Genomic DNA, 15,826 nt, shown 5'->3' on the forward strand with positions numbered 1-15,826 from the left:
TAAATATAATCGAGAAAGTTAACTGAGGGGAGGTGTTTGATATATTTGCTAGGTAAGAGGGGAGGTAAGTGATATTTACCCAAAAAAAAAAAAAAATCACATGTTTCATCCGAAATTTCAGTTGAAACCTAAAAATATCGGCCTTTTCTTGGGTCAAAATCTTTGTTGCAATTGAAAATCTTTCCTTGGTTGGAAGTGATGAGAGGGATTCTGCGAAGTGATTATTTTTGGTATCTTAGCTCAATCGTAAATAGATTAGGTGATAATTAGGACGATATTTTACAGATCATTAATTAGATTATGATGGATGGAGTGGAGAGCTCTGTTTAGAGTATGTGTGGGCAATGTATTCCTATGAAACTTAAACGAACATTTTATAGGATAGTCATACGACCATGTATGACATATTTGTGGCATCTCGGGTAGTTGTGAAGCGTCATATGAATAAATTGAGTGTAGTAGAGATGAGGATGTTGAGATAGATGAGTGGCAAAACTAGGAATGATAGGAACAATCATATTTAGAGCTAGTATGGGAATTGCTTAGATACATAACAAGATACAAGAAAGTCGTTTGTGGCACATCCTTGTTGGACGAAGGACTTTGAATCCTTCAATACGAAGGAGTGATTTAGTCTAGATTGAAAGAAATACTAGAGCCAGGAGTAGACATAAGTATAAACTTGGGAGAAGGTGAAAGACATGCATGGCATATGCCTTGTATTAAGTATAACCTTGAATAGAGTTAGTTGGTGGGCAAGGATCCATGTTGCTGACACCATTTAGAAACTATGGTGGTTAGATTTGCTGTCAAAATTGGAAAATATTATTTAGTCACAGCTCGAAGGTGTTCTCTTTGAGACAATAAAACAAAGGAACAGTTCCATACCATTTTCTTACATAAGCTGCACTTCATCCTTGTTGTATAGGCTTTTCTTTAGCAATATGTTGCTTATGAGTTTGTTTTGTTTGATTAGAAAAAAGGCTGGGGGTAGTCCAAATTTGTGGACCCATGTGTAGCGGGGTGAGAGGACAGCAAAGGGAAGGAAGGAAAAATAAGGGAAAAGTGAAGTTATGGGCTCCACAATCAAAAAATAAACTTGTCTTTCCTTTACACAAAGTTTCACCATTTTGGATGGGATTTTTGAAAGGCATAGGGTATGGTATAGATTTCGGTCTAAACCAATGAAAAACCGAAGTTTTTGGTTTTTGAAGAAGAGATGAAAGTTGGGTGGAATCGAAGAGTACCAAGTTTCGATCGAGACTATTTAAATTTTGACTGAGAGGGGTTAGTACCTTGAAACCTGTGAGATTTCACAAGTTTTGATAGCTTCTGCCAGATTTTGCACTTTGAGTTTGACCCCCAGACCCTTTTTTTGCCCTTTTTTGTGATTTCAACCTCTTTTTCACCCTAGACCAGTAACTCCTTTGCTTTCAATTATACAATTTGCTCCTCCTTTGGGATTTTGGAAGATTCTTGCAATCTTCATTCTAAACTTCGCATTTTATTATTTTTGCTTTGTTGATGGCTTGAGTGGTTGTCGTATGGAGTATTTTCCCCTATGACACATATCCTAGGATGAGATATCTACATTGTGTTGATGATCCCACCTATAGGAACACAATAATTTAGTTCTTGGACAACTTCAAGCATAACATGTCATGGGAAACTTTCATCTAGTATTCAAAGTACTACTATAGATAGGGGATGGATCCATTGATTCCAGCCAGGCCCTCAACTTTGAACTGAAGCTTGGGACTTTGTTTTTGGTGGTTGTATTTTGTTGTATGTGTAATTTTCTATTAGACAATTCTTGTATGCAATATAGTTTGTTCAATTTTATAAAGTTAGTATTTCTCAGAACCTCTCATATGTTAGTATAGTTGAATGATAACTTTTCAGTGGGAATTTTTAGCAAAATACTAGTTCCATTGTGTTCTTTATGCTTTAAATAGGTAGGAGGCAGAAATCAAATGAAAACACATCATATAAGGGTCAAAACTTCTTGTCAAAATTTTGGGGAATTTCCAAAACCAGCATATCTCGATTTTTAGCATGGTTGAAACCGCCCTGGAAATTGAGATTCCGATCCTTGGTATGGGGTGGGAAAAAGTATTGTCACCTCAGCAAATAAGCTCCTTATTTTAAGGAAGCTTGTCTCCTAATTCACCCACCTCACTTAACCCAACAAATTCACCTTGTGGTTTTTTTTTGTGAAGAAACTACACTTTTGTCACCCCCTTTTTGTCCATGCCTCTGTTTTCATCAAGCAGTCTCTATATGTCTGTTTCACATGGGGCTTGGCTTCCCCCCTTCCTTTCCTTTAATGAAACTAGAAATACCCATCAATTCAGCCCGACTTAATCTTATATGACGTTGGAAAACTGTTTTTGTATTTCTCTCATATGGCATTTCATCTTGACTTTCATCATTAGTAACACTAGGAAGGTCAAAAATAGCATCCTTAAGACGCAAAGCATCTTCCAATTTCTTTTCCTTTGCCCATCATATGCAATACAATTTTGCCCAAAATTTGCTGGCACATCTCCCGCAACAACGACTTCATGAGTTGGCAAATGATATTGAGACAAGACAACTTCTCGGTAAGACGAGCACCCTATAAGAATACACGCATGTGGAATTGAGGAAGGGAATAACAACCCATTGCCATCATTCCTAGCTTACTTGATAATTCATGACAACAAGATGATCCACAATGTATTTCCCAAGAAAACCACCAGCAAACTTCAAAATATCAACCACATTTTTCATTCAAACAAGTTTAGGTTTTAGGTATTTAAAGATGTGCATAAACACAACCAGTTGACGGTTTTTTGGGTCTTCTAAAGGTGCATCCTTGTTTCTAAAACAATTGAACCCGCTAATCAATGCCTAAACAAGGAGATCGTCTACATATGGCATCAACGTCACCTAGAAGTGATAGGATGTAAGATTTTAACCCTTTGTAGTTTGTAAAAAAATCTTCACATTTAGTACGCCCTTCAATACCCTCCCATGTGTCTTCACTTGGCTCATAGCACTTCCAACGAATCTTGGAATACAGTCCATGTTGTCTGCTCTCATTTGGGTCACCAAAGCAAATGGCAAGCAACTCTCCCACTTCAAATTCATCTTGGGGAACTACAGATCCATCACCGTCGTCTTTGTCTTCATCTTCATCTTCCTCTTCCTCTTCCACATCAGTGATTATCGTCTTTTCAGTTTTAAATAAAGAGAATTGCTTGCATGGCTTTTCCCACTACCTTAGCAACTCTAGAAAGTCTTCTAACGATTTATTTAGGAATAGTGTTCTTTGTGAATGAAAGAATACCAGAATGTTCTTTGAGAACTTACCAAACTCTAAAGAAAAGAAAGAAACACAGGAGGGAGCTCTTTATTGGGAGATGAGTCTAAAGTCAAAATCTTGGTATTCAATGGTAAATTTGATAACTTTTTAGTTCACTATTTTGGCGATAACAAAATTTCAAAACTGTCAACTGTTTGTGTTTATGGACATCGTTAAATTCCTTAAACCTAAATTTGTTCTAATGAATATGTGCTTGATATTTTGAAGTTTGCTGGTGGTTTTCTTGGGAAATATGCTGTTGGTCATCTTGTTGCCATGAATTATCAAGTAAGCTAGGAATGATGGCAGTTGGTTGTTATGGCCTTCCTCAATTCCACATATATGTATTCTTATAAGGTGCTCGTCCTATTGGGAAGTTGCCTCAATATTGAAATTGTTGTTACGGGAGATGCGCCAACAAATTTTGAGCAAAATTGTGTTGTGTATGATGAGAAAAGGAAAAAGAAATTAGTAGTTGGTTTGCATTTTACGGATGCTATTTTTGACCTTCTTACTGTTACTAATAATGAAAGTCAAGATGAAATTCCATATGAGAGAAATCCAAAATCAGTTTTCCAACATCATATAAAGATTAATTATCACTTTTTCTTTTATGGATTTTAAAATTTTAAACGTTTATGAGTTATTAATGTTGATTGATGTGGTAATTGTTTAGGAATTACCTTTTTTCTCACCCTTTTCTGAAGATGTTTTCTGAAAATAAATTATTGGGCGGATTGTTGGGGTAGGTTGAAATACATTGAGAATATTTTTGGTTGTGAATAATTTTTTTAGGAGAGAAATAAGGGAGGTGGGTAAAGAGAGAAGGTTTGAGGTAAGGAGATGTTAGTTGAAGAGGTGTACCTCTTGAGAGAAACTATGAAAGATAGGTGGAACGTTTCGTTGGTGGCGTCATTCAATGAATATTACACGAGTGACTTGAAAGGGTTTGTTTAATGAGGAAAAGCTTTGTTGTTTTGGAGGAAGGGTATTTTGGTCCAATGAAAGATGTGGCATAACTGATTTGAGGTTCAATGAGGAAAAGGTTTGTTGTTTGGAGGAAGGATATTTTCGTCCATAGAAGAATTTGTCATAGCTAATTTGAGGTTTACTTTTATATAACAGTATGGTTTCTTTAGAGAAAGGAACAAGTTGGCCATTTATCTTCTTGTATCTGAGTATTACTTACAAGTGGGAGCATGATTAATGTTTCAAATAAAGAATGTTGAGAATTGAGATGCCTATGTTTATTGAATGTTTCTTAATTTTCTAGTAGAACCTGACTTCTCTTCAACAGATAAAAAGAGAAGCACCAGTGATGTAACTCAAGATCTGGGTTAGATCTTCCAAGACCCTCTTGTTAGGAAATAAGCTTTAATCAACCAAAAGAGTAGCTGACTTGAAAGAGAATAAAGAAGAAAACGGGAGAAGAAGAAGAAGAGTCGAAGATGAAGAATCTGCATAGTGAGCTGCGATTCTGGCTACTTCTGATTCTAGCAAAAGTAGACTAGAATTGCAGCCCTCTTTATTTATAATGCTGCTAGGCTGAATAACAACTTGTGAAGCAAGTGACTTGCCCTCCATAAAGGGAAACTAATAGTATGTCTCACAAAAACAGAAAATAGAAGGTACTGAAAAATAGAAAGTTCTAGAAAAGGAAGGAAATGAAAATAGAAACTTCTACACTGTCTAACTCTTCATGACCAAGGAACCTTGTCTGAAAAAGGAAAGTAGACAAATTGAGCACCAAGAAAGACTGTCCAAGGCATGCGCACCAAGGCAGTGGCCTTGGACCATGCGTATTCTCAACACTCCCCCCTTAGGCTAGCCCAACTTGTAATAGATAGAATGAAAAATTGGCTTAAATAAAGCTTTAGTGAACAAATCCACTAGTTGATCAACATAACTTACAAAGGGGGTTTCTATGATTTTCTTATTGACTGCATCACAAACAAAGTGACAATCAACCTCTATATGCTTTGTTCTCTCATGAAAATCGGGATTATTGTCAATGTAAGTAGCAGCCTGATTATTACCAAACATTTTCATAGGGTTGGAAACTGGGATTCCCACTTCCTCCAATAAAGAATGAAGCCTCATCAACTCGGTAGCTGTGTGGGCCATGGCTCTATATTTTGCCTCAGCACTAGAATGGGCAACGATTGTTTCTTACTCCTCCAAGTTACAAGATTCCACCAAAAAAGGTACAATAACTCGTAGTAGATTGACGATCAGATGTAGACCCTGCCTAATCTACATCAGAGAAAGCAACCAGATCCAGACTCTTGTTTGGTCAATAGACCAGCCCCTTACCGGGTGCACTCTCGAGATATTGAAGCAGTCTCATATCTCTATCCCAATGGGCCTTTTTAGGGCATTGCATAAACTGGCTCAACACACTAACTAAATGGGAAATATTTGGACGAGTGGTGGTGAGATAAATCAGTTTCCTAATAAGACTACTGTAACGATGGACATCATCTACATCATTCACTCCCAACTTCAACTAAGGATCCATAAGAATATCAACAAGTTTAGAGGCAAGCATATCAGTTTCTTCCAAAATATCCAACACAAATTTTCTTTGTGACAAACTAACTTCTTGTTTACTCCAAACTACCTCAATTCCCAAGAGATACTATAGATCACCCAAGTCTTTGGTTGGAAAGTTTTCTGTAAGAATGCCTTAGTTGTATTGATAACCCCAGTATCACTACCTGAAGAATAATGTCAACATAGACAGCCATAATAGTAACACCACCACTCTGTCGTCAACAAAAATAGAGTGATCAGAATACCACTGGGTAAATCCAAAAGATTTCACAGTTTTACTAAGTTTCTCAAACCAAGCCTGTGGGGATTGCTTAAGTCCATAGATAGCCTTATGCAACCTACAAACATGAGTATTATCCTTCCCCTGAGCAACATACCATGGAGGTTGTTCCATATACAGCTCTTCATTGAGGTCACCATACAATAAGGGATTTTTAATGTCAAGTTGAAAGAGCGGCTAATCATAACTAACAGCTAAAGAAATCACACATGGACAGAATTAAGTCTAGCCATAGGAAAGAGTCTCAAAATAATTCACACCATGCATTTGTGTCCAGCCCTTAGTTACCAAGCGAGCCTTGAGTTGTTCAACTATACCATCAAAATGATACTTAATAGTATACACCCATTAACAACGGACCACATCTTTTCTAGGAGGCAAGTCTACCAAATACCATGTATGACGAGATTTTAAAGCATCCATTTCCACATCCATGACAGCTTTCCAGCCGGGGCTTTTAAGAATCTCATTATGATGGGTAGGAATATGAATGTCGGACATAGAAAGAGCAAGACAACAAAATTTGGGAGGTAGATGAAAAATAGATACATAATTAGAAACAGGATAAACAATGTGAGAATATAAAGTGCAAGTACGAGTATCTTTTCTCAAGTTAATAGGTAAGTCATCTAAAGTAGAAGTAGGATCTCCACTAGCCGGAGGAGACGATGAAGAGGGAACTTTTGTAGGACTAGCTTTGACCTCCTCTAAAGGAGAGTTGCTAGTATCAATAGAATGGTTTGTATGATTCACAATATGCTCCGCCAACTTACGTTTTCGTTGATAAACCTATAGAGGGACACTGTCGTTTGAAGGAACTAAAGAGGGAATGGGAGGAGCATCATTCACAACATGGTTTTCATCAAGCAAAGGTGGATTAGTATAATATGGGGTATCCTCAAAAAATGTAGCATCCGTAGTGACAAACTGTTTCTGATGTATTGGATCATAGCATTCGGTTAATCAAATGATCAACAACTAAAATCACATTACGCCAGTAATTCTTAAGGACATTCATTTGAATTAAAAGAGCACATGTAACCTCCAAGAGGTGGCGATTCTTGTGTTTAACCACTCCATTCTGTTGGAGTGAATGAACAACTGTTTTAATGCATCATTCTGAGGGTGTCACACAAATGGAGATACTAGTTTGTACATATTCTAAAGCATTATTTGATCTAAAATTGAATAGGAAGAGAAAATTGAGACGTTACTTCTTTAATAAATTTTTTAAATATAGGCAGGAACTTTGTTCAATCTTTCAGAAGATACAACCATGTAAGACGTGGAAAAATCATCAACAAAAGTAACAAAATACTGTAACGCATGCCTATTACTAACTCTACAATGACCTAAAATATCAGAATGAACAATAGACAATAAAGACTCACTACGAAGAGCTGAGCGTTGAGGATAGGTGGCATGATGGTGCTTCCCCAACTCACACGCCTCACAATTTAACTTAGCCATTGACTTTAAAGAAGGAAACAAAATCTTTATATCTAGCTAAGGAAAGGCGGCCTAAACGACAACGCCATTGAAAGCCATCTACACCATCATCAAAGAGAGCCGTTGTAAGGGCACCATTGTCTAGATAGTGGAGACAGCTCCTTTCGTACCCTCCACCAATCGTCTTCCTCGTGTGAAGGTCCTAGAAAACACAAGAATTAGGAGTAAAGGCTACGGACCAATTCAATGTTTTAGTTAGTTGGCTAACAAATAATAAATATCAGGGAAAATTATCAATATGAAGAACAAAAGAATGAGTAAGAGAAGTTGTAGAAGAAACACTTCCAGAGCCCAAAATAGGTGTGAAAGTTCCATAGATTTAGAGAAAGAGCTAAGATGACTTACAAGTAATGTGAGAAGAAGCCCTTGAACAAATGATCCAAGGGGTGGATGTAGAAGTGAGAAGAGCTGTTTTACCTACATAAGAAAAATTGGTGGCAGAAGTACCAGTGGATGTCGAAGCGGTGGTCTCAATATTTTGTAAACGGCAAAGGATTTGGCTTACATCATTTTGAATAGTCTTAGACAAGTCCCCTGAAGAAGAACCAGCTCCATTATCGTTATTTGGTACTGTGTCAATTTCACCATCAGATGCGGCAGGATTGGCAAATTGTTTGGCCCCCTTTGGCTTTCCATGTTTGGCCCAACAAGCTTCCACCAAATTTCCAGTTTTACCACAATGAGTACAAAGCCTAGATGCCTTATCAGACTGCTGAACACTATGATTTCCAAGGAGGTCTACTAACTCCCCCTGAACCATGACCACGTTCTCTTCCACGATAGGTAGTAAAAGCTGAAATGTCTCCCTTAGTTTCATTTCCAGAGGAACCCCCTTTAAGTAAGGCAACCAGCTAAAGTCTAGAATATGCATCATTAAGGTTAGGAACCTGTTCACCGGCCAGGAGGTGGCCTTTAATGGCCTTCAGTTCAGGATTTAAACCAGCAAGAAATTTGGATTCAAAAAATTCATTCCTTTGAATTTTAAGTTTCTCAATATCAATAGTAAGAGGCTGAAACATATTTAATTCTTCCATCATACCTTTAAAGAATTATAATAATCCTGAAGTGACTCATCACCTTGCTGAAACTGAAATATCTTCTCATAAAAGCTGTAAATATGAGTCATATTTTTTGCTTGGAAATATGTCTCTTGTAGATCATCCCATATCCCCTTTGCAGTTTTTTGAAACTTAACATTAGTCGCAATTTCAGGCTCCATACTATTTGACAACCAAATTTTAACAATTGCGTCATCTTGACACCAACCAGGGTAGGATTTGTCAGACTCAGTAGGAGGTTCACTCTCAATGAACTTAAGACCTTTTCCAAGAATGTAAACATGAACTGCTTGAGACCACAACAAATAATTAGAGCTACCTTTTAATTTGATGGAGGCAATCTGTACATTCACCATAACTGCTTGAGAGCCCTAGGATTCAGCTGTGCTTGTCATCGAATCACCAGTAATTGAAGACATAATGTATAGGAGTAAGATAAAACTGCCTAGAACTTGAAAGTGGGTAGCAGTAAAATTCTGTAACACAGAATCGAATAGGTGTTTGCTGGAAAAAACAGATCTGCAGAATGGATGAAGAACTGCAGAAAATAAGGTAATGGATCTGCAGAATGCAGAAAACAATGGATCAGAGCAATCGATCTAGTTCTGGGATAAGTAGGAGGTATCAGTTTATATACTCATCTGATCTACCGTAAACTTATTACAGCAATAGTTGGCTGTGTACCAAAGTAAGAAACCCTGTTTTGATTCAATATTGCTCTGATGCTATGTTAAGAAACAAGCTTTAATCAACCAAAACTGTTGCTGAACTTGAAAGAGAATGAAGAAGAAAACAGAAGAGAAGAAGAAGAGAAGAAAATGAAGAATCTGCAACAGTGAGCTGCGATTCTAGCAAGAGCAGACTAGAATCCAGCCTTCTTTATTTATAGTGCTGCTAGGCTGAATTACAACTTGAGAAGCAAGTTAACTTGCCCTCCATAAAAGGAAACTAATAGTACATCTCACAAAAATAGAAAATATAAAGTACTGAAAAATAGAAAGTTCCAAAAAAAGGAAGGAACATGAATAGAGAAACTATGTGAAAATAGAAACTTCTATGCTGTCTAACTCTTCATGGCTAAGGAACCTTGTCTGAAAAAGGAAAGTAGACAACTTGAGCACCAAGAAAGACTGTCCTAGGCATGCGTAAGCATTGGACCATGTGTATTCTGGACACCTCTTTAATAAGAACCAACAAATAATGGGTTGTCCAAGGACTAGGATGTGGTCTGTGGGTTGAGAAAGAGATGTTCTGAGTTTGTGGGAGCCTATGGTATCCTATGGATAGGTTGGGTTGGAGAAAAGGACTATTATTTATGCAATTTGGGTTGTGGGAACATCCCAAGGCCTTTGGGATGACTTGAGATACTGGTTAACCTATGGGGATATTTGGTTTAACTAGGGTTTGTAGGAAAAGGGATGAGTTGCTCTAGGGTTGATGAAGGGAGGGAGTGAATATCCTAAGGTTGATGTGGGTATGGACCGTATGGTTTTGGGATGATTTGGAGAAAGTTATGGGTAATTCAAGAGAAGAAAATTCCCTAAGTGATATGGGTTAGAGTTTTATCAATTAAGGAAAGATAGAGAGGGGGGGGAAGGATATGGAAATCTTGCGGCAAAGGGGAAGGACTTTCTGATTGGATCTTGAAAAATTCTTGGATCTTGGAATCCTTCAAGATCCTTGATCCTTTCTTCTCCTTTTCTTTCGTTTCTTTCTTTTCTCTTTTTCCCCCTTTCTTCTTTTCTTTTTCTTTCTCTCTTCTTCGATTTTTTTTCCCTTTTCTTTTTTCTGTCTTTTTGTTTGTCTGTAATTCTGCCACAAGAATCAGGAAAATAAAAAGAAAACAATGAAAAAGGGGGGGGGGGGGGGTTGGATTCTTGCGGAAAAAAAGAAGAAAAAAACAGTTAATAGGAGTTAGGGTGGTATCGCAAGAAAGAGGGGAAAGAAGGGGTGGGGGGTGTGGAGTTTGGGGAAGAGAGTTGGGATAGGTTGCAGTGGAGGGGGAGGGGCTGCTGCTGTGAGATGAAGGTGGTTGCTGGAGTTTGCTAGAACTTGCTGAAATTGTTGAGCTGCTCAAAGAATTACTCTTCAGCCTAGGCTGCAAGTGTTACCTCCCCCACCGCCCAAGCCTCTGATTTACTCATTAACTCCAAGTTGTTTCAATCAATAATAAGAGGGCTATTTATAGCCTTAAGCTGTAGACTCAACTTGGACTCTAACTAGGGAATCCACTTAGGATTAAAACTCTCTTTACAACTCAATATCAATCAAAAGGAATCTCCTAACAATTTTGCTATTTTAAATAGGTAATTTTCCAGAAGGAATCTTTTTAAGTTATATTCCTACTTGGACTCTTGACTAGACTAGGGCTTTATCACAACTCACAAAATAATAATCCAAATAGAAAAATAAAGATATATCCATGATGCTTGGATTGAGGGGAATCCAACTAGACCCCTATTGAGCCCTAAAATGGCCTGAGAAAATGACCAAAACACCCCTGGCCTATTCAGCCAGCTTTAAAGTGGGCCTCTTGTGTCTGGTTCTTGGGGCCCAATTACGCCCGGGGGGGGGGTGTTTCCAACCCTGGTAACATCAGCCAGTGTTCATACCTCACATGGGATTTTCATAGTAGTCTAGGTAAGGCATTGGTGGTGCGCGGGCATGGGATTTTTTCATCTCCTCAGATGCCATACTTGCCTAGATGCCTTGACAACTATTGGTATTTTAGTGTAGCAATGGTTGAAGTGCAGAAGGCACTCATGCAGCTTCTATACATGAAATTCATGCTAAGGACTGTTGTGCTTACTAATTTGGGTGCAATATTGTGTAACTTTCTTCCATATTTAATGAGGATCTCACCTTGTAAACTCTTTTGGGTTCCTATAACCATATAAAATGATTTGATTTGCTGATTCAGATTAATACTGAAATGGGATTCTTTTCTTTGTAGAAAGCCTAGGTTGGGTTTATATATAATGAGATTTTTTCTATTTATTTTTGTGACTTGAAAATTAAGAGTGTATTTAGGAACCTCATGCTTTCCCATGGCTTGAGTAGGAGATAATCTTATGTTTTAGCTAATTAATTAAGTGTTAGCTGAGTTCTGGTTCAGTAAGTTTCATTTTTTAACTAGTTATGCTGTTAGCTGAGTTCTAGCTTAGTAAGTTTCCTTTTTTGATTGTGAATTGTTAGACTGAGTTGATGCTAACAAATTTAGCTCTTCTTAGTATGCAAGTTTTCTCTTAAGAAGACTGATGTAACAAACTTTCTGGATATCATACACTCATACTTTAATTCTAAGATATAATGTCAGGTGATATAATCAATAAACAGGACATTGTTTGGTGTTTTTCTTCATTGTTGTTTTCTGCGTGGAACAAAAATGTTTTCAAAAGATCTGAATATCTTCTCTATTTTTCACGTCTACTTCTCCATTCCACAGATCGTGTTGCTGCTTCGGCTTGTTCCCATACTTCCATTTAACATGTTGAACTATCTCTTGTCTGTGACCCCTGTTGGCATGGGAGAGTACATGTTAGCCTCCTGGTTGGGAATGATGGTATTCTCTTGCACTTTGAAGTATTTTCTATCCTGATGTGTATCTGTAACTGGTGTGATTAAATTTTCTAATTTCTCATGTTCAATTTTCAGTTTTAATCTGTTCTTTGTTTATTTTGGCTCAGTTTTTTCAGCTAATTCGCAGGAGGAAATTGATTGATGACTTTTACTAGTTGTGATTTGTTGTTTTCTCTTTCTCTCTGTAAAATATATAAGAGGGCTGTTAAGAGGACTGAAAAACCAATAGAGAAAAGGGAGAGAAAATAATGAAATATTGGCCATCCCATACATAATGAAATATTAGCCATCCCATACATCAAAACTGTCTATTTAAAGGGTTAAAAGAACACTTCTTTAGTCAATACAAATATCAGCACTCTCAGCACTCAGTAGTTTCTTTACAATCAGAAGCCTGGGTTGCAAATCTCTAGATCCCCCCCCCCTTCTCCCTCACACCCTTCACTAAACTCCCCTCCCCGAACACCATCCCCCCGCCCCACCACCAAAAGGGAAAAGAGAAAGAATCTGCATGCTATTTCTACATGGGTATTGTTTAATTTATATCCTCTTGAGTCTTGAGCCACATGCTCCATACAAGTTGCAGGAAAGCAAACTCATAATTTTCTGCTTTATTTACTACTCTGACATTTTTTGCCCTGCAAAACCTTATACAACCCTTTCAATTCTTTTGCACTAAAGAAATTTCTTAAGATAACAGACAGGGTCAGAGGTGTGGAACTAATATCAGATTTAGTATGAAATCAGGAGAGGCAGTCCAGATTAAAAATATCTGTTTTTCAGGATGTGGGCTACTTACTTTAAATCCATTATATGAGGGTAGGAGATAAATTCGTTGTATTGCTCTAGTCCCAAAGATTGAAAAAGCAACAAAGGTTTAAAGCTGAAGTTGCTTGGAACTTCAGATACTGTATAATTGAAGCTAATTGAAGCTAGGAGTTCCTAGCATTTGATCCAGGTCGGGCACCAAATTGGCCAATTTCCCTTTGAGATCAACTTACCGTTGATAGATATGGATTTTGGGCCCTTGTTGAGTGAGTTTATGTGGTGTTGGGCCTACTCTATGGGCTAATAAGTTCAGTGTTTAGGACAAGTACGATAATAAAATTTTATTTTGTTTGATTGGTCTGATTATGTAAGTTCTGCCTAACTTAAGTTATACGGTTAGAGTAGTCTTTTTCTTCATGTTTTATTTCAATTTTAAGAGTAAAGTCAGTGTGGATTATGTAATGAGGGACGTAATAAAAGAGTAGAAAGAAGGATAAAGAGGATAGGGGAAAGAAGGAGAAATCTGAGAAGAATTAGACTTGAAATGGGGGAGGACAACACTCATAAGATGAAGAGAAGAGGAGAGAGGGACACCTACCCCTGGGGGGGGCAAAGCCCAGCAAACCCAAGTCAATATCTTCCCAATGCTCCTAAGGGGGGGAAAATAGAGATGGTAGAAGGATAAAGAAGAAATCTCAGATAAATCGGTCTTGAAGACTGGGAAGAAGGAGAAGAACAGAAGAGGATACAGAGAAAGGGGCTGCAAACCTACATTGCTAAAGCTTCAATTCATCTTATTTGTATCCCATTAGTCTCTGTTTTATTGCAATGCAAAGGGCTAAAGCTTTACAATAAATAGAAACTAATATCCTACTAACTAGTGATAATAGAATCTCATGGAAATATAAATTATTTAAAATTAGAAACTACTGGGCTTTATATTTCAGCCACATGCATAAATAAGTAAAATAGAAACTAAACTAATGTCTTAAATCTCCCAAGGGAAAAAATCTTCATGTAATCTCGTGGGCCCCACAAAATCCTCTATGGATATTCCCAAATGACAAATAATCCAAGTCTGTAACACTATTCACGTGAACAGTGTTTTGGCATCTTTTTAGCCTTCTAAAAGACCATCTGAACTGAAGGGGGGGGGGTTGAGCTGGCCTGGTCCATGATTGGTTCACTTAGTCCTCGTTCTGTGCTGTTGTCCTGCATCAATATGTCAGCTCTAATAGGGATAGTGTAATTAACTAAATAAATCTGGTAAGGGGTTCTTTTAGGTTAGTGATAAAGAGTCTTATTTGAGTTCAAGTTAGTGTCTACGTTTGGTACAACTAGGAAAGTCAGTATGAAGGCTATAAATAGAAGGCCTATGCATGTAATAAGACTCAAAATTCAGAATATAATTCATAAAGAGAGTGTTACAAGGTGATAGTAGAGCTTCTCATTAGTGGTAAAGGACCTCTATGTAATAGGGTTTATTTGAAGGATTCTCGTCAGCAAATGCTTGTAATAGTTGTCAAGGCGTGGCAAGGCAATAGAGGGCAACAAAAACCAAGGTGACAGTGCAACACCAAGCAAGGCGACAAGGCAACACTAGGTCGCCTTGACCCAATAAAGGGCTAAGACTCCTAGAAATCTAGGCGCCTTGGCAACAGGCTTGCATCCTACCTTGACTACACCATCATCATCTCAGCCATTACTAGACTTGAGTTACAGGTACGTAACAAGCTGCACTTTATTTTATTCCCTTTCCACTTTTAATTTTCTGTTTTGAAAACCCTACCCCATTCAACCACTTATTCTTTTTATTTTTCTTCTTCATCATAAACTCTGTAATCCATGTCTCTTAATCCGTTTATCAGAATTCTACACTATTGCGGATTTCTTATGCCTTTACCTTCGTTGTCATTCAATCCCAATTGCAGCCCTAGTCACCCTTCCAAATAAGTATAACTAAAAATAAAAAAACATACAAGTAAAAACTTATGAGGACTCCTAGTTGTACGATGTTTGATAGCCATGCTTGTGGAGAAAGGACCTCTAACTTGCTTGGTGCAATACCTTATCTTGTAGATATAAATCAAGCACTGGTCTTCCAATAACTTCATTGATGAAGTTTGCAGAGAACTAATCAACTCACAAATCACAATCATCTACAACATTTAAATTGTAGAACTTCCCAGGATTCAAAAATAAGGCTGCACCATATAGAGGTCTCTCCATCTGACACTCCCATTGCACTCCCATCGCTTATCAATTATTTGTATGACTTTCTTCCAGAGTTTTTCTTTGCCTCCAAAATTGTCCTTTATTCTTTGCATCCAAAATTGTCCTTTATTCTTCTCTTAGCCTCTTGCATGGCTAGTAACACTTCAGGCAATGCGGGTCTTTCATCAGCATCTACAATTCTCAATACAATCATAAGAGGTTGTGATGCTCTAATGCAATCCTCCACACCATGCCAAAATGCTGTAGAAAATGTTGTTTCAGCTACTCTCTTCCTTGCTTCTATCTTGGAAAAATTGGATTTTGTCCACTCCTCAAAAATGAATAAGTGCCTTAGTTCATCTATGTTTCAATAAGCCTTGCAGTGTCAAGAATGAAGTGGCAAATCTAGTCACGGCAGTCCTCCCAAGATCCTTGACATTTGTCTTCTGTCTTAAGGCCTCCAGCAATCTTGTATGCCTATAAATGGAAGTGGTTATTCTCTTTCCTAGAATTATCACC

At 37.7% G+C, this 15,826-nt stretch overlaps 1 protein-coding gene across 1 annotated transcript in view; it reads left to right on the top strand.

Moving 5' to 3' along the window:
• LOC149028686 (uncharacterized) overlaps nucleotides 1-15,826 on the top strand; it is a 57,682-nt gene that overhangs the window by 19,789 nt on the left and 22,067 nt on the right. Inside the window, exon 6 of the mRNA XM_089138684.1 lies at nucleotides 12,192-12,308. Within this exon, the coding sequence (XP_088994810.1) occupies nucleotides 12,192-12,308 (117 nt within the window). The remainder of the gene's footprint in view (nucleotides 1-12,191; nucleotides 12,309-15,826) is intronic.

Source organism: Hakea prostrata, chromosome 1, assembly GCF_041222555.1.
Source record: "Hakea prostrata isolate BN-2017 chromosome 1, UWA_Hpros_2, whole genome shotgun sequence".
Classification (NCBI taxonomy): Eukaryota; Viridiplantae; Streptophyta; class Magnoliopsida; order Proteales; family Proteaceae; genus Hakea; species Hakea prostrata.